The sequence below is a fragment of the Phaethon aethereus genome, assembly GCF_964289735.1.
Source record: "Phaethon aethereus genome assembly, chromosome: 7".
In the NCBI taxonomy this organism is placed as follows: Eukaryota; Metazoa; Chordata; class Aves; order Phaethontiformes; family Phaethontidae; genus Phaethon; species Phaethon aethereus.
The window spans coordinates 31,925,476-31,944,634 of NC_138583.1; the positions used below are offsets into that span (position 1 = coordinate 31,925,476).

Below are 19,159 nucleotides of genomic sequence, written 5' to 3' on the forward strand. Positions count from 1 at the left end.
TTTGCATGGAGAGAAGCAAGAGGACAAGCAGGAAGCTGTGCAAGGCATCTTGAAGGACTGGGTTTAAAAATATACCTAGATAACCCACTTCAGTTCCTGAAATGTTGAAGCTTCACGGTTCATGCCGACAGGGTTCCTCAAATGAAATACATTTTGATTGTCATCGGATCTACCCGTTATCCTCTATGCAATGTAAGAGTGATCTGTCCTAATAGCTACTGAGAGTTTGGGCTTTTTTTGGTTAATGACTTCCAAAGGAAAAAATAAATTTGTTGCTCATTAAAAACTCTGATCTACAGAGCAAGTAGAAACAAACCATTTCAGCTCTGGAAGCTCTTCTCTTGACCTGACATCCTTAAATAATATGCAAACAAAGAGCTATATTAAAATCATGTGAAGAAGCTCTCTGAAATTAAAAAAAAAACCAAGGAAATTTTGAGTTAAAGGAGATTTGCAAAAGGTAATGCTCTGAAAGGGGTTAAGCCTACAGTGACTATTTGGCCGCTCTCTGCTGCAAGGGCCAGAGGGATGTTCTGTACAGAAATCATAAATTTGCTTATTTTTTCCTTTGGAGATGCATTGTTTCCCAAAGACATTCTGGCTCCAGCTCTGATCTGGCATTCCAGATTGACGCTTGTTGAACCAACAAAGATACTGGGAAGCAACGCACAATCATGCGTCTTCTGGTTTATTGCATACTTGCTAGTAATTTCCTTTACATCTTCAACCTTTAAGCTTACAGCAGGGTGAGGATGTCCAGCTGGAGACCTGATAGGACAGCTTGATAGACAAAGAGCCGGCATTTGATCAGGTTATGGTATTTATTAACTGTGTAAGGATACTATAGCAATAATGGATCTGAACAGATGACAGATGGGTGATGCTCCAGGAATAGCAAGCAAAACAGCTACGTGGCACCCCCAACACTGCTTCCCACTGTCAGTGTCATCTTGGAAAAAGTATTTAAGATTTTATCAGATTTTAATCTGTCTGACTTCGCGCTAAAATTGACTATGCACATTCACAAAATCCATCCGAGCGTCTCAGCTGTGGAGGCTTTGGTGTGGTGATGCACTGCAGGGCTCATACTTACTTTAAGTGTTCCAGCTAGATGTAGAAAATCAAAAAAGATGTTTCTGTCCCAAAGCTCCACTGTCCTAACCTGCTTTCAGATTAGTATTATTTTTAACCAGAATTACAGATGCCAGTCCTGGACGAATATTCCCAGCCACAACCCTTCTGCTTTTCACTCAGCATCAGTTCAGGTCTCCCTCTGTTCTTGAAAATGCCATGCCTCCTGCCCTTCCCACCAAAGAGGGTTACACTTTGGTCCACCAGATGACGAGCAGCAAATCAAAGTCCATGGGAACGCGAGGGAATGGTTTGCCAAGCAGCAGGTCCGCGCGGGTGTGTGGCCTTTAGTCGGGATTAAATAAACAGTGTGTAAATAAATAAATAATTTGCTCCTAGGTTGCGACCTTGTAAATCAAGTCTAAGCCAGGAAGGGATTTTTATGGTCTATCTGGAACAGCGGAGCAGTCTTAGCAGAATAAATATATATAGGGGGAAAAAAATAACTGTGCCTTCCAGTTGCTCCCAGCCTGCTGTGGGGAACGTTTGGTGCTGCTGTAAGACATGCTGGTCATTAAAAAAAAAGGAGAGAGGGGACCTCGCTCTCATTTACCCAACAGCTGTTACACAGTATTTTAAGAGGTTTAAAAGAGGAGTAAAACCGGTAAATGCACCCAAGAGTAATCTTCCAGCTTCAGAGCCAAATAGAGGGCTGAGCAAGTAAATGAAACTCCAGCCCGACTAGTTCCTAGCAGCAGGTTTCATGGAGGTGGAGGGACACTGGGCAGGGATTTGCTCAGAGTCTGTTATCTGGGAATTACAGCCCGGGGATGCTTCATGTACTTTATTGCTCATTACCAAATAACAGTACTAATACTTCGAGCGGTCCCTAGATTTAGTGTGTTTTGACCAGACCGGGTAAAAGCTACTGGCTGCATTTTAAAAAGTCCAGAGAGACCTGTCGGATGCAAGAGAGGAAAGCCAGAAACGGGAGCTGGGACTTCCAGCCCTGGAGTGGCCTGGTCCGGCAGGCTGGGGGGGCCGGAGCAAAGCGGGCTCGCGACGGGGGCATTCGTGGGACAAGCCACAGCTGCAGGCCCAGCGCAGAGGGGGCAGCATCAGCCCTTGGGCCGGAAGGTTTTATATGGGGTCCCGGCCAGTGAGGCTCTGGGGGTGCCCGGGCTGGGGCAGGAGGCACTGGTGACGGGGGGCTGCGAGCATGGGGCTTGTCCCTGACGGGGACGTCCCATGGGAGCGTGCCCATTGCTTTCCAATGCAGCATGACACCGACAGGGCTGGTATTTGGCATTTCACTCCTTCCAGGTGTAAAGAGGGGCAGCGCCTGCTCCAGCAGCTCGCATGGCTGCGCCTGGCAGCACAGGGGCAATGGCGGCAATGCGGGGTGTCTCTGGCGTGAGGTGTGGCTCTCAGCACTCATGCCATCTTCCCACCGCCGGGGATTGGGAGTCGCCCCGCCTTGGGCCTCGGGAGGTGACAAAGCCTGGCTGTGGGCCAGGGTCGCAGTGAATATTTGGGGTATAAACCTGCCTTTTCCCAGGCCCCATTCTGGAGAGTGCTACAGCTGCCGACTGACTCCGTTTGTCCCAGCTCGCTGCCGCCAAGCACCGGAGAGTGCAGCAAGCACCGGCAGCCACGGCACGGTGGGTCCCCCCGGTGGTGCGCCCTGCGGGCAGGAGCCCACCCTGCCCACATCCCCTGCCTGCCCCACAGCTGCTGCCCGTAAAACCGCCCCACCCCGTACGGCAGGGTGGGTGGCGGGGGAGGGCTGTTCCCTTGGCAGCAGCTGTGGGGCTGGGTGCAGGCAGGGCACAGGCAGAGCAGAGGCAGAGGTACAGGCAGCGCTACCGGCGGGGCAAGGGCAGGGGCACGGGCACCGGCGCGGGCAGGCAGCGCGCGGGAAGGGCGGGGCGGCGGGGCTCCGCCCCCCCGAGATGCCGATTGGCGGCGGCTGTGACGTGGGCGGGGAGGGGTGGGCCGGCGGCGCGGCGCGGGGCCATGCGGCGGCCCGGGGCGGCGGCGGCGGCGGTGGCGGCGGCAGCGGCGGCGGCGGCGCCGCCTTCCTGCCCGCGGCGCGGCGCGGCGGCCGGAGCGCCCCGCGCAGCCATGGGCGATGGGTGGCTGCCGCCCGACTGCGGCCCCCAGAACCGCTCCGTCGCCGGCGGCGGGGTGACGGCGGCGCCGCCCGGGAGCAGGCAGCTGCCCGCCGAGCTGCTGTCGCAGCAGTGGGCGGTGGGCATGAGCCTACTGATGGCCCTGGTGGTGCTGCTCATCGTGGCCGGTAACGTGCTGGTGATCGCGGCCATCGGGCGCACGCAGCGGCTGCAGACCCTCACCAACCTCTTCATCACCTCGCTGGCCTGTGCCGACCTGGTGATGGGGCTGCTGGTGGTGCCCTTTGGGGCCACGCTGGTGGTGCGGGGCACCTGGCTCTGGGGATCTTTCCTCTGCGAGTGCTGGACCTCCCTGGACGTGCTCTGTGTGACGGCCAGCATCGAGACCTTGTGTGTCATCGCCATCGACCGCTACCTGGCCATCACCTCGCCTTTCCGCTACCAGAGCCTCATGACCAAGGGTCGGGCCAAGGGCATCATCTGTACCGTCTGGGCCATCTCTGCCCTCGTTTCCTTCTTGCCCATCATGATGCACTGGTGGAGGGATGAGGACCCCCAGGCACTGGAGTGCTACCAGGACCCTGGCTGCTGCGACTTTGTCACCAACAGGGCTTATGCCATCGCCTCGTCCATCATTTCTTTCTACATCCCGCTCCTCATCATGATCTTTGTTTACCTCCGGGTGTACAGAGAGGCCAAGGAGCAGATCAGGAAGATTGATAGGTGCGAGGGCCGGTTCTACGGCAGCCAGGAGCAGCCGCAGCCACCCCCGCCCCCTCACCCTCACCACCAGCCCATCCTCGGCAACGGCCGAGCCAGCAAGCGAAAGACCTCCCGCATCATGGCCATGAAGGAGCAGAAAGCCCTCAAGACTTTGGGCATCATCATGGGGGTGTTCACCCTCTGCTGGCTCCCTTTCTTCCTGGTGAACATCGTCAACGTCTTCAACAGGGAGCTGGTGCCGGACTGGCTCTTCGTTTTCTTCAACTGGCTGGGCTACGCCAACTCCGCTTTCAACCCCATCATCTACTGCCGCAGCCCCGACTTCCGTAAGGCCTTCAAGAGGCTGCTCTGCTGCCCCCGGAAAGCTGACCGGCGGCTGCACGCTGGCGGTGGGGAGCTGGCCCGGCTGCCCGGGGGCTTCATCAGCACCGTGGGGTCCCCCGAGCGCAGCCTGGGAGGGACCTGGTCCGACTGCAACGGGGGCACGCGGGGTGGCAGCGAGTCCAGCCTGGAGGAGAGAAATAGCAAAACGTCCGATTCGGAGTCCAAGGTATAGGGGAGGGGCGTGGGGGGCCGTGTCGGACCCAGGGCAGGGGGAAAGGCAGGCAGGGAGATGCACAGGAGCAGAGAAATCCCCAGCAGCTGCCTGGTGGTAAGGCTAATGCCAAGCAAAACTGATCCTGGTCTTAGCAGGGAGAGAGCGGGTGTTTACTTAGGAATAAAAGCAGGTGAACTCGTGTACGACATACCTCATCCGAAACTACAGCAAACAGGAAGCCCACTGACCGGAGAACAAAACAAACAGCCTGTCCCAAAGATAGCCAGCTTGGATTTGGGAGAAGCGCTTTCGCAAGGGGCTGTGGCAGCAGCACCCTTTGCTCGGCCAAGTTGTCCCGGGACTGTGCTTGGCAGTTGAACCTGAGCGTGGAGGTGCTGGCATTTGGCTGCCGAGTTTGGCTGCTGCTGGGGTCCCCGCTGTCCCCCACCTCGCCCGGGGCTGTCAGACACCCCGGGTTTCATTCCCTCACCCACAGCACCGGGTGGTTTTTGGGGAGGCACAGGGTCCGTGCTGCAGGTGCTCCAGGCGGGGAGTGCGGACCCACGGGCAAGATGAGTTTTAAGCTGGGAGTAGCTGTGCTCCCCTCTTCCGCAGAGGAGCGATGGAGAAAAATAATGAGTGGTGAGGAGCACAGGTATATTTCGAAAGGGGGTAAAAAACCCAACCCACACTCATGCTTTCTCCCTCCCCGTCAGCAAGCAGTGAGTTATTGTGCTTATCTCCTTCGGCCAGACAATAGCAGTCAGGCTGAGAAACTTCTACCTCAAACTGTGCATATTGTACAGGGGAATAAACGGACCGTGTTTATATTAAACAGCGTATTACATGCCACTAGTAGTATTTTGGGGGGGGGGCAGTGAGGAGCCTTCTGCAGCTTGTTCATTATAATTACAGATGAACAGGGGGGGAAAAAAATCCTGGCAACAACAAAAACTGCACATTTTTTTAAAAACGGCAACAAAGCCGTTTTTTGCACAGTGTTAAGAGTTGTAAAGTTATTTGAAGATGTTACTTGCACACACGTACACACATGCAAATTAAAAATGAAATGGAGGTTTGAATAACACCGATCCTGAAACTGATTTCTGGTTTTGTCTGATCTGTTATAGTTTTATTGAGAGAGTGACTTTTTTATATTATTTTATGAAGGTACTGTAAATATACCCATATTATAAATTAAAATATCTTAAGGGACTTTATTATTTTTATTTTTATTTCCAAGTGCCCACGTGAATCTGCTGTTATTTTAGCACTTGTGTGTCATTTTCATTTTCCTCTCGGTGTGTGTTTTATAACATATTTATACTCTGGTGCAATTTACTACTGTGTAAGTAATTGGTCTATGTGCAATAAATACCATTGCAGCACAAGCAAGCGTGTCTCTGTAGGTTTTGAAACAATACCTACCTGTAATGGGAAGAACAGCATTTGTTTTTCTCCAGAGATGGCTCAGATTACCAATACAACTCTATCTAATGGCTTTTCCTGCCACAGTATTGTAAAAAATGTGTTTGAAACCCAATAAGGTTGTGTTCCTGTTGCACCGAGGTCTGCTGACTTCCCTTAAAATTAATAGCTAAAGACAAGGTGTTTCCACTCTGATAATGAATACACTCATTTTCTGTAACTATTCCTTTCTGGAATATATTCTTCTTTTTTTTTTTTTTTTTTTTTTTTTTGTTAGGAGTACGCGGCTGGGAGTCAGGAGACCAGAATATTTAAGATTACAGAGGATGTTTAATTTGAAAGCTAAAAATGGTCTCGAGTAGAAAACAATCTCCGTATGCGGTACACACCACCCCACACGTAAGTCCACCTCATGCCGACAGTGGGCCTGATCCTGCCCGAGCGAGGTGGGTGGTGTGCGCTCAGCGGGACCGGGTCCCGGTACTGAGCGTGGAGGTCGGGGGAGACCCCTGCCCGAAAAGCAGCCGGAGGAGGCTCGTGCCCGGTAAGGGGAGATGGGAGCCGGCCGCAGGAGTCCAGACTTTGGTTGCCTCTTACTGTAAAAAAGGAGTTAACCTCTGAGGGAGTGGCTGGGGCATAACTGGAGCAGGATGGGACTCTGGGACAAGACTTAAACACCGCTGAAACCTCTGGGTGAAATGAATCTACCTAATTTGTAGATCATAAAGCTAACGGTCGTGTGCAGCATAGCTTCAGTGTGCTGCCGACAGTCACATATTCCTTGGGGGCCAGATTATGATAACTGAATTTTATATTGTGGACTGATCCAAGTAAGGAGCTGCTGCGAACAGAAGGGCTGCAGATTTGCGTCCCTGGTCCAAAAGATTGTCTTCCTTTATTGCTTTATGAAGGTACACTGTATCCTTGTGATTTCATAAAGTTTTTCATTACTGCAATGAATACATGGCAGATAGAGCAACAAAAAGGCAGTGCAGAATAAAAGTTAAGCCATTTTTAGCTTTATTGAAGTCAGAAGTACAGTTAAATTAGAAATCAGCTCCCAGGAAGAGCACTTCCCAAAGTGAGATCTTTAGGGTGGTAGACAACAGTTTGTTTTGGAAACCGTGTGTTCATTTTTTTTGTTTTAAAAAGCTAAGGAATTTGTCCTTTGCAATTTTTAATGATGCGTTTTCAGGGGAAAAAAAAAAGTTACACTTTTTATGCAAGGACAAAATAAAGGGACCAGGGAAGTAAATAACACTTTTCCATTGACATTACTGGTGTTTGATGTGAGCTGCAGTTAACGGTGTCACCCCTGATAACAGTGAAATAGACTCCTTAAAATGCCGGGGTGGCGTCAGATCAGGTGCTAAGTGAAGTAGGCTCTGTCACTGAATGATTTTTTTTTTTTTTTTAATCTGGTTTTGTCTGTGATTCTAGCAAAGGCAACGGGACCAAAAAGGTGCACGGGACGGCGATGTCTAATGCCGGCAACTGCGGCGAGATGTTGGCTGCGCATGTCAGGGTCGGGACGGGATGGGGAGGCAGCGCTGCCTTCCTCCTGCATGTTGGGGATCCCAGCAGGCCAGGGCAGGGCCAGGTCCCTGCCTGCTAGGTAGGACAGGGCAGGATCCGGCCCCAGCACCCAGCTGGGAGCTGAAGTGGCTGCTGAGCGCTCATCCTCAGCAGGGTGCTAGATCCCTGGTAAGCATGGTGCCTACTGCGTGAGGTGGGACAGTCTAATGGAGTTGGGTCTTCATCTCATGAATCAGTTCACATGCTTAATTTTAACCATCCAAACGCTTGTGTCCTTAGACTTTAAAAAGTGTTGTAAGTTTTGGCTCAACAGGGTCCTTAGGTAGGAAATTTATAGTCAGAACTTGCTCAGCTTCTCCTGCCAAATAACTGCACTGGATCATGCTTCCCCTGGACGAGTGTAATGGCATGAAGAAGGTGAAAGGTAGGATGAGTTTTGCTCATGGGCCTCAGTAAGGTCAGTTGTGTGAGCAAAGTGATCAGGATTTGCCTGCCATTGAGTTTTGGCCAGTCGATGACCTGCTGGAAGAGTCTGGGGGCTGGCACGTTGAGTCCCTTCATAGACAGCTAAGATAATCCACCTGGCAGCGTGGATGGCAGATGCCGGTCTGCCTTGCACGCTGTAAAAACGATGGTGGCACAGTAATGGTGCGGACAGAGCAGGACATATGGCACGCACGTGTGCGGGGAAGGGGAGGCTGCTGGCGAGCAGTCTGCCATGGATCATGCTCAGAACAGGCTGTTCTCCGTGGAGAAGAAGGATACTCTGAAAAGTGTTACGGGGCAGCTGAAATACTCCGGAGGCAATGAGTCAAACACTCACGATGAATATTTTTTTCTGACGAAAACCAGACATGGATTAGCAATCGGAGCTGCAAGTCAGAAAGTATAGGTGGTAGGCATGCGGCTGCACACGTACGTGGGCAGAAAAGTAGAAGCAAAGAACCACAGGCCTGCAGAAAAGGGAGACACAGGTAAAACAGAAATCCACTCGGAGAAAATTATTTGGCGAGGTTGCCTGAGACTTCCACGTGCAAGACACCCTATTCTCAAAGGCGCCGGCCGTGCCCTAAGCGGTGTTTGCTCAGCACTTCTGAAGAGCAGGCTGCATCTCTCCACCTGCTTAAATGGGAATTACTGGGTGGAAAGCCCGGCTTCAGTTTTCCACGTGTTCAGGAAAGTTAAGGATGTTTCAGACACACAGCAAGCTATCGAAGTCCCTGCAGAAGTACGTCCCCACCTGCTGCACAAAAACACTCCTGCAAATTCACTGCTCTTTGAGACTGCAGCCCCCAGCACTAACTGACTGTAGCTCCAAGCAGTAACCGATGAACGAATGAAAACGAGTGCAAAAAATGTGGCTTAAAATTGTGGTCTGAACTATGCCCATGGCTCACGCAGCATTTGACAGCATCGGCCGGGTGTTTGTGATACAGCACGCACCGGTTCTTCTGCAAACGTTGCTTTCCCTTTTGGGTACGCATGTGTTTTCAAGTATAAGGACAACTTCTTTATCAGCTTTTTTTTCTTTTCCCCTAAACCCTATCTGCAGTCAACGTTTTATTAATAACTTTTAAGTGGTTATTTTGCAAACCTACCTTGTGCTGCACACTTTCCTAATTTATTGTAATTTCCCGTCCGGTGGAGTGCACTTACTTCCTTTATGTAATGTATCAGCTGCAGGGCTGGAGATTGTGCAGCTATGAACTGAAAGAGCAGACTTTCTTGAGGCCAAATGCGGTCAGGCATCATTGCCACTGGGAGCAGAATTTGACCTGATAATCTAATCTTACACGGAGCGTATCTCCAGAAAAGTATTGTTACCAGCAGCAAATGACCTCTGCTAATGAAGCTGGAGCAATTAGTCCTATTCAAAGCTGTCAAGAAAATCTTAACTGCTAAACAACAGTTAACATAGGATAGCTCAAATAATGAGTGTTTTGTTTGCTGGTGTGTGTTAGGTGATGTGTTGGGAAATAATTATCCTTTGACTAGCAGCCAGCTTTGTGCTAATCAGAAAGGAGAAGTCATGTTCTGTTTGAAGGATTATACCTAAAAATAGTTCAGTTACCACCACACCAACGAGTGAAATGAAGCAAATTCACGGAGACGTACACACCTTCTTAACATTTCACTTTTCGCCCTAAAAACTCATTGTTCAGCTGGAACTTTCTGTTTGATCGTGTCAAAAGCACTAATATGATCTCCTGCAATAGCACTAAGCACACTCCACCCGAGGAGCATTACCCTATGCACCACTGACTCGCTTTCAGAGCCTGCCAAATTCCCAAACGCCCCAGGAGGAAGTAAGGAGTCTTTTTCTTTATATAAACAATCGCATATAACGTAAGATCAACAGTATTTGTGATAATCATCTCGCAGAAGAAATCGATACGCTTTTTATCGGAGGTGTTTGTGTGCCTGCCCGTCTGCGAGGAGCAGCCGTGGTAACAGCAGGTGATTTATTAGTGCAATTCAGTCACTTCAGGGTGTCAAGCTGCGCTCAAAAAAGTGACCGAGATGGGAAAAGGATAAAAAAGCTGAGGCTGGCGAGCAAACCCAGCGTTGTCATTGTAAACAGCAAAAACTGGGGCATCTTTTGCTGTACTATAGGTGTTGCCTTTTGCTGGGGGAGTCTGACCAGTTTGGATAGGGATGCCCCAGGCAGCTGCAGTATAGAAATGCAGGTTAAGAAGGGTCAGCGGCGAGACACTGCCCATGCAGCACCGGCACCAAGGGACTGGCAGCTGGAACATGGCCCAGACATCCCCAAAATTTTTTTTTATTCTTTTTGGGTGACAACAGCAGACTAAAGCACGCACCTGAGCAGCTTCTCAGCTGACATAAAGCCACGCAGCTGCCCGGCCACCCATGGCTCTCAGGACACTTGCCTCCTCCCTAGCATCTCCCTCTCCCCTCTGAGGGGCTCCAGCGTACACGGGGTTTCACAGGACCCGGAGCCTTCCCCCAGCCCGGAGCCGTTGTCCTCTTGCGGGGTGCCAGACAGGAGCTTGGTGGCACCCCGGGGTGGCAGCGCCGCGGGGCGGATGCACGGGTGCTGCGGGGTGCGCCCGCGCTGCCTCAGCTGTGCCGGGCGTGCTGGTGCAAGCTGCCGGCCGCGCCACTCCCCTGAGTCATCGCTCCGTCCTGCGAACACCCGTGACAAAATCAGGCCTGCCGCGCTGGAAATGGAAGAGCCTTTGAGTTTGTTACGTAAACTGGTGATCAGCTTCAGGTTGACAACAGCTGGCGGCTTGGTACGCACATTTGCTTCGCGAACCGCCATTTTGTCCTCCCGCCCGCTGGGCTCCCGGGTGTTTCGTGGTGGTGTTTGCTTGCTCGGCCTTGGCACCCAGCAGCACGCGTTTGCCAGCTGTGCCCCGCCGGCAGTCTGCATCCAGGTGGGAGCGGCACCAGATGCCGGGCAGCGTCTGGGCTTGGTCGTACCCATTCCTTCCAGGGCTGGTGCTCAGCGCTGTTAATACCAGCTGCACCAACGTGCAAAAGTACCAGACAAATGGGAAACGAGTCCCGACCTCCAGGTCCACAACCCGAAGGAGGAAACAGACGCTTACCCAGACATTTGCCATTGCCATGGTTGGCAGCGCATCTCAGGCATAATGGTGTGCCTTTCCCTTCTGATCCCGTGTAATGCACCGAATCCTGTTGTCCTTAATGAGATTAAATGAGGATTTTCTACTAGTTTCGTGCTCCAGCCGTTAGGCACTGTTGTGCGTCTCTAGGCAGTGATGCACCTTTGCATGCCTGGCTCAGTGTCTCTCTCAAAGCCATGATGTTTAGACTTCTTCCTACCAAAATCATTTTGGTAATTGGTCTTAAGCTCGTTGGCACAATGCTTTGAAAGGCAGATTTAAGTGTATACACCGAAGAGGCAATCGGAGCCACTGAAGAGCTCAAAATATCAGCAGCTGCTAGGTGTATAAATATTTCGGCTACCAACAAGTGATTTTGCCAGGCAAAGTGCTGCACCCCCTCGGAGGCTCCCAGCCGCCCTCTCTCAAACGGGGACTGCAGAATACCCTGCCACTGTAAGGGAAAATTGCAGGGGCAGCACAGCAGCTCATGGCGAAAGATTTGCCATGAGATTTGCTCACCAAAAGATTTGCTCATGGCAAAAGATTTGCCATGTGGTAAAATTTAAACAGTGCATTGCGGCCTAAATTTAGAGAATGCTTGTTAAGAAGAAAGAACCAAGACAAGCCCGTGGCAGGATTTCCTAGCAGGGAAGGGAGAACAACATTCCGGGTTAAAGTTTCCACATACAGATGAAGAGCTCCTCGTTGACCGGTCCCGTGGGAGTTACAGATGATGCCGGCACCCTGTGCAAGCCACAGTGGTGGACAAGTGCCGGCCACCCCGGCCACCCCGGAGACAGCTCACCGTGCCCCCAGCCGCCCGCCCTCTGCTCCCATTTGGGTGTATAACGTGCCCCCCTCTCACCCGCCCAGGCATCGGAGGAGACCCCAGAGATGTCCTGTGACACGAAGGTGTGTCCCCGCTTGGGGGGCATTGTGCTGTGGAGGGGGGAGTGCTGGCGCAGGTGAATTGGGAGACATCCCACAGAGCTCCCACTGTTTAAGAGCTCGCCCACTCGCAGAGCCCGCCTTCAGCGAGGGGTGTGGGTTTGTCTGTTCTCCCCCCAGATACTCGCTCGGGAGCCGTCAAATCAAATGGCAGTTAGCTCGCTTACGACACGAAGCACGGCGTGGGGTGTGTTCCCTGGCAGGCAGCTGCCCTCGCTGCGGTACGGCAGCGGAGGCGAGGGGGAGGCGGGAGGGGCGAGAGGGGGACCTGTTGCTCACACACCCCCTGACTGGAGCATCACTGGTACCCTGGCAGGTTCCCATCACCACACTAGGACAGCCAGTGCACACAGGCTGCGCCTGAAATCCCGGGTCTGACACAGGAGCATCCGATCTGCTCATGCATCCGCTCGTGTCAAATACTCGGGCTTTTTGGAGCTTTTATGTAATATTTGGCGCAAGGCAGCTGCTGCTGCAGTAATTGCTGGTAACAACAGGTATTGTAGCAGTGCTCTAAACCACCTCAGGAGCACCCCTGGGAGAGGTTTGGTTCCTGTTTCGCTGCCAGGTGGTTACCAGCTAGCTGGCAGCAGGGTGAATGCACGTCTGCGGTTGCTGGCATCAGCCCATCCAAGCAGGGGCTGATGCTCGCACCCTCCCCAGCACACCAGCCCCGGTTACATGTCCCGCTGCCCAGACTGGCTCTGCTGCTGGTGCAACCACATGGGCAACAGGCTGCTCTGGCTGAAAACCAGCCCCTTCAGAAAAGGTTTGTTTTAGCTCATCCAGGCAGGTTTCACGAACTCGGGTAACGGCACCAGGGGCATGGGAACATGCAGAGAGATGGGGCTGAGATGGTCTGTTTTGGTAGCAAGCCCCGATCTGGATGCATCGCTGTGATCACAAACCTCATGTGCGGAAGCGATGCTGCAGAAGCTGAGGCAGACCAGCACCCTCTGGCCTGTCATTTTGCCTGACTTGCGCTGGAAAAGCGGGACTTACCACCCAAGCTCTCCCTTCCTTCAGAGGCTGCTCCAAATATTATATTCAGAAGCTTAATAACTAAGTCATTAAGCTTCTCATTGCATGTGAAAAGTGAAAATAAATTTAGTTTTGTACAAATATTTGTGCGATAGAAGAAAAACATGATTTAAGTTTAATTATCTGCTGTGTAGCTAGACCACAGTGAAGAGCATGGGACAGACTCCTCAACTTCAGGCAGAGATCAGGACCAGGGGACCTGAAAGAGCAACTCAGGTACCAGGTAACAGCACTAAGCTGTCCCCAACTGCAAGAGGGTGACATGGCAATGAGCCATGGGCATTGGAAAAATAATTCCCAGGAAGAGCGACTCTGTTTGCCCAGTGTCTTTGTGCGGATCTCAACGCTGATGGGCACCATTGAGCTGTTACTGACTTGTGAGTAATCCCCATCGTGCCTGTCTTCTGGTGGATGATGTCTAACTGCTTTTATTCCTGCAGGCTTTGCTCATGTGGGAGCAAGGAATGTGGTGATAAAAAGCCTGGAATAATTTCAGTGCTGGATAGTTTCCATTAATATATTTCTCATTATATAACGCTGCCATCATTGTAAAAAATCTGGTAAGGTGCCTTTTAGGAAGATGGAACATTTCTACACAGCCGCACTTAAGAAAGTTGTGTGGCAGAGCAGGCTGGGCTTTGATCAGATACTTTTTAGTTGTGCCGGATGTGCTGGGGCTTTTGCATGGTATGGATTTCTTTGCTTTTACATTATGAGGCACCTCATAAATTAAATGGTTGATGTTGTCAAATGCATGCCACTAGCACTCTGAGCAGATAATCCGTTCGGTGGCCTCAGCGGAGTCTATCGCAGGGCCTGTCTCCAGATAACGCCCTGGAAGAAGAACAATGGTGCTCCGAGCTCCCAAGGACCTCCACTCTCTGGTTCTGTGCTTCAGAAGAGAAAAATTATCATTATCTGCATGGCTCAAGCTCCCTTTGAAATGTGGTTATTTTTTACTCATACATTCCAAGTATTTTTTACATGATATCAGCGAGAAACTTGAAACCCCTTTGAGAAGAGAAAGATTTCCTGCAGCCCTACTACTAAACAAAAAGGATAGATCAAGTAGTAAAGTTCAATGACTTACTTAGCATTAAATAAGAAAGAGAATAATGAATTGGATTTTGTGTGCCTGTTTTTCCTCTGCAGGGAACAGTCAGGCTAATGGATTTGCATTGCCTTCTGCCTCTGTTCGTCAGTGTAGGTGAGTTCAAAACACTGCTGCCTTTTTGTACTCTTCTTTCCCTGCTCACTTGTCACAACTTCAAGTATTTGGAGCCTAACGAACACATCGGTTTGCTACCATCAACACCATCCTGGCCAGTGAGGAAAACATGTGAGATTAACCCCCTACGTCCAATGAAGACTTGTGGCTTGCTGCGTAGACATCTGTATTTTATGCTAGGTAGCTGCAAGTAGGCAACTCCTTACTTAGGGTGGACACTAGTTTCCTACTATTATGAGCTCAGGCTTTAACGTCCTTCAAGAGAGATATTATTTCCCTACTGGCTTCACCAAAAACTGGTTGGGTCTCCAAACCCCTCCTTTGTTTACAGGCTTTGCCGAGATCACCGTAGGGCTTTTTATTGGGGAAGGAAGGGAGGTGGTGTAGGAGGAAACTATTACAAAGCTATATAACATAAACAACTTTCTCGTGTAAACTCCAGACACCGCTTGGCAAGGAAGAGGTTAAAGCTGGGGGGAGGATGAGGGGACTCATTAGGGCAAGGATATAAATAGCAAGTCGGGAAGCCTTTGGAGGGACACAGGGGAAGAGGAAGCGATGAGTTGACCCTAGATGGGGTGGACTCCCTTGGCATGCTGAAAGCCCTCTGCTGCTTTGCCCTTGGGGTTTGGACCTGGGTCCTCCCTGTGGCATCTCAAAGCAGGGGGATGCTCAGACAGAAACCCTGCATAGCTGAATGGGGGTTGCATTTGTTCAAAGGTGAACCTGAAAGGTGTTCGGGTCACCTGCAGACTCTGCAGAGCCAGAAATTGCTGCTGCTCCTGCCTGCCCCTTTCTGCCCCACACCTTCACTGGGTCCACCAGCGCCTGCCCGGAGCCAGGGAGCTGCTCTCTGCCCACTCAGATGGTTGGAGCAGGATTTCCTTTTTCCTACCAGCCTTGGTGCCTCAGGCTTTCTGGTCTGTTTTTTGTCCGAATGGGAAACACATAATGAGAAACTGTTTAAACAACTCATGGTACAAGGAAGCTTGCTGGAGTAAAGTACGACGCTGTAATTTATTTCCAAGGAAATGATGCATTCTCCAAAAGCACTCCGCACAAGCACTGCAATTTAAAGTTGCAGGATACTTGCTGGCCACCTTCGGTGCTGCCTGTAGCCCTCCTCTAGGTCTGCGCGTGGTGCACAAGGAGGGCAGGAGCCTGTCAAGATTGTCTGTGCTGCTGTCTGGCCTTGCCACCAGCAACCATTCATCAGAAGGTTATTGCAGATCTTTGCACGCAATGAGATGCTCGATGGGGGTATAACCCCGCTGGCGAGGAAGTGCCAAGCAATGTTACATAAACTCTGTGCCAACAGGGATGTTAAGATATACACAAATGCTAGCGAGGGCGTTGCCCTAGCAATGTTTTAAACCACCCATAGCAGCTGCGTGGACCAAGATGACAAAGTGCAGAGAGCGACCAAGCGAAGGACCATCTCTCCCGTCCCCCAGCCTGTAGCAGGGTCGGTACTTAGGCGCAGCTGAAAGCCTGAGGTTCAGGAGCGGTCTGGCCGTTAAGAGTTGTCCTGACTGTTGGTTTGCTTGCACGGGTGGGTCTGGACAGCCTGGTGCTGGTGAAGAAAAGCCCAGGAGCCACTAAAGCCCCGGTGGAATTCTCTTGTGCTATTTCCAGCCCTGCTTTTTAAGATACAAAGAGCTTCAGATCAGATACATTTCTGAAGCTTATCTGTGTGAATATTTGACTGCTTATCCAAACAGAACAAAAACCTTCAAACCTTCTGAGGTCCATCCATCAAGAGCCTTATCTCCTCATGTCACCGCTTGTCTCCTGGCCGCTGCTGCTTGGAGCCTCCTGCTACCCAGGGCTCGGCTCTGCCCACCGGCTTTCCATCTCCGCTCTCTGAGCGGCTTCGCAGCATTATCCACAGTCACCTCCTTGGCTCCCTGCCATCTCAGTGATGGCCTCTGCATTACACGCAGGAACAGCAGGCCTGGGCTGCTGCATGGTCTACAGCCAGCCAGCCAGCATCCCAACAGATGGCATTTATGCTTGCTGTATCGCAGCCTATCGTCTCCATCCCCCACGTATGTAGCCACTGGGGCGATGACCATAGCCATGACCAGAGCAGAGCACACTGACTCTGCCTGGTCCTAAGAAACAAGAATGTTTGTCTTTTTTTATGAGTTATTAATGAAGCCCGGGTAAAGGAATACAGTCTCCTCTATCTGACGTTCAGAGACTGAAATATCCAAGGATAATATTTCTGATCCACTCTCTGGTAAAAAGGAGGATTTGTGAGAGGTCTTCTAAATCCCAGCTGTTGGATAGGGGAGGAGGGGATGTCAACCCTTGCCACCCGACAGCCGCTGGTCCCCTCTGGCAGAGGCACCCTCACCACTGCAGTCGGTCTGCTGGAGATCTCAGATAGCACCCCTAAAATCCCTTTTGGTAGCTGAGCATGGCACCTGAGCCACCAGGATGCAGCGAGAGCATGGCAAGTGGGCAGGGGGGCACCAACATCATCAGCTCCATGGAGGTTCCTGGCCAGGTAAAACGGCCACATAATTAGCCTTACACCCAATTTATACAATGCATTATTCAGCCTTGTCAGAAGAGCCTTTGCAGTGCGCTGCACTTTGCGTCGGGACTGCAGGACATTTCTTGCTTTGAAGCTGAGCTGGCGCAAGAAGCCGTCTGCAGTCCTGCTGTCCTGTCAAAGTCGTGGCCAAAAAAAACAGGGTGAAGACTTTGGAAAGAGCCACCCATCCACAGCATAAGCAAGTTAAAATGGGGTCCTGGCTGGCTCAGGGCTTGAGAACAGCTTTTAAGTAAGGCGGAGGTTGAAATCCTGTGCACAGTGGCAGGGATCAGAGGTCTCTGCTGTTTGGTACCGCCTGGTCTTGGCCCGGATCTAGACAAGCTTCGTCATCGGGGTGGCCTTTTCCAATGGGGACCATTTTACTCAGGTCCTTTTCACAGGAGACTCTGGCCTGTGGGCTGTTGTTGCTCTCCTTCCCATGGTTTTGATTTTTTTCTCTGTTTTGATAGGCAGAAGGGTAAAACTAATTCCCATCTCATATATAACAATGAATTTGACTCAACAGCAAGAGGATAAATGTACTTTTTATACTGTGGTGTATGATAAGCTATTTATAAATATCATATCACTTCTGGGTCATCTTCAGGGTTTAAAATAAAGTAATTTTCCAGTGTTGACAGATATGATAAATATATTTTTCTTCCAATAAAACCTAATTTCGATGATGTTTTGTAAAAATCATTACAAGCTAAGGATTATTCACCCAATTTTTTTTTGCTTTGTTTGTCTCCATGTTCCAGTGTTTAGTTTAATGTTACATACCATTATAGAAAAAACCATCTGTGACTGCAGTAATTCGTTCACCAAGGCCTCTGCTTAAGGGATGGGAGGATGCTTGGTGTCACTGGCTAGAAAACAGGCATCTCCCAAGCATGTGTCTCATGCAGAATTAAAATAGGATCCTGTGAGACCCCATTGTCATTTCTCTCTCTTTATTACTGCCCAGGTAGGCTCTATCAGGCTCCCCAGGCTCAGTAAGAGAAGAATGATGGAGAGAGGCCTTAGCTTGTCTCACGGAGGCCTTGGGGCAGTCACAGCACCTCTCTGCACCATTAAGGGACACCATGCCTTCCTTGCAGCTGCATGGGGGACTGCATGGGGGACCACTGGGAGATACCCTGCTTTGAAGGGGCTCAGGACACGTGATCTGGTGCTGGCACAATAGGAGCAAACGTTCTTGGTCACAGCCCAAGCTCCCAGGCCTGTGTGACACGCAGCATGATGACAGCAGTACATTAACATTGCTTCAGGGAACCACACGTTTGTGCAACGGCCCAGCACCAGAAGGGCCTGTCCCTAGGCTCCAGTGGCACATGGGACTTCTTTTACACTCAGACTCCCTTACTTAAATCATTCTCCCAGGTGTGAAGATGACGGCCACCTCCTCCCCTCCGGAGCATCCCTCCTCTCTTCCAAAGGCTCCTTCTCAGGCTTTGAGACCATGGCAGAACCAGCCCTCAGGGCACTGCTGCAAAGCCTGGTGGCAACTTCATGGCAATTGAGCTAACCTTGATATTCAAGGTGATCCCCAAAAAAAGCCATGAGGGCACAGTGGGACACATTTCATGTCTGGAAGGTGAGGTTAAACAGAAATCCTCCATCTACAGGAGGGTTGCATTCCTGTTGCCTGAGCTAACCAGCCATTGATGAGCCGAGTCCCTCCAAAATTTCTGTGGACCTTCTCTGGTTTTTCCGCTTTCCCATGTAACCAGCTCGGAGGAAGATCTCTTTTTCTGCAATCAAACATTTTCATTCTGCAATAAAATAGCTCTTACATCAGCTATCATTGTATTGTAGATGCAAATGCAGCACAACAGAGCCCTTACACGTTTTGAGGTGAGTGGCTCAGATACTGTGCTTGAACAACAAAAGTACAAGAAATGATAAGCAGGAAAAACAACTTGTTTTAAAGTGCTTTAAAGCTGCTATCTTCTGAGCCCTGCAGCTTACAGCCCATACTTCTCACACTGCCTTCTCGTTAGACAGTCAAACAAGAGATGATGCTATTGGGAGAGCAAGTCTGTGCTGGAGATGTGCATGCACTGACACTTGTATCCACATGGACTGGCCTCTGTCTGCAAGGAGCCTCCAGCTGCTGTGCTGAAAATATCTGTGAGAGAGACATGCAGAAGGGGAGCGAGGTCTTCTGCTGGTGGACTGCCATGTCGCTCAGGCTGCTTTCATGGCGATGCCTAGTGGATGTCATCCGGCGCGGCCAGCTATGATAATCCTTTCAGTGGGAACAGGTGCTGGAGGATAATCCTGCTGTTTTTCTTGGTTATGGTTCACTTCAGTCACTAAGACTGAGCAAACAGGATTATCATAGCAGCGATTCAGGAGGTGAAGTTACTGGTG

General features: G+C 50.8%; 1 protein-coding gene across 1 annotated transcript; it reads left to right on the plus strand.

Annotated features, from left to right (window-relative positions):
• Positions 1 to 3,195: 3,195 nt before the first annotated feature.
• On the plus strand, positions 3,196 to 6,589 carry ADRB1 (adrenoceptor beta 1; the record flags this gene model as incomplete). The annotated part of the gene is made up of 2 exons (XM_082001898.1): positions 3,196 to 4,476; positions 6,170 to 6,589. The coding sequence occupies 2 exons, from the start codon at positions 3,196 to 3,198 to the stop codon at positions 6,224 to 6,226; spliced, it is 1,338 nt and encodes a 445-aa protein (XP_081858024.1). The 3' UTR covers positions 6,227 to 6,589.
• Between the last annotated feature and the right edge of the window lie 12,570 nt (positions 6,590 to 19,159).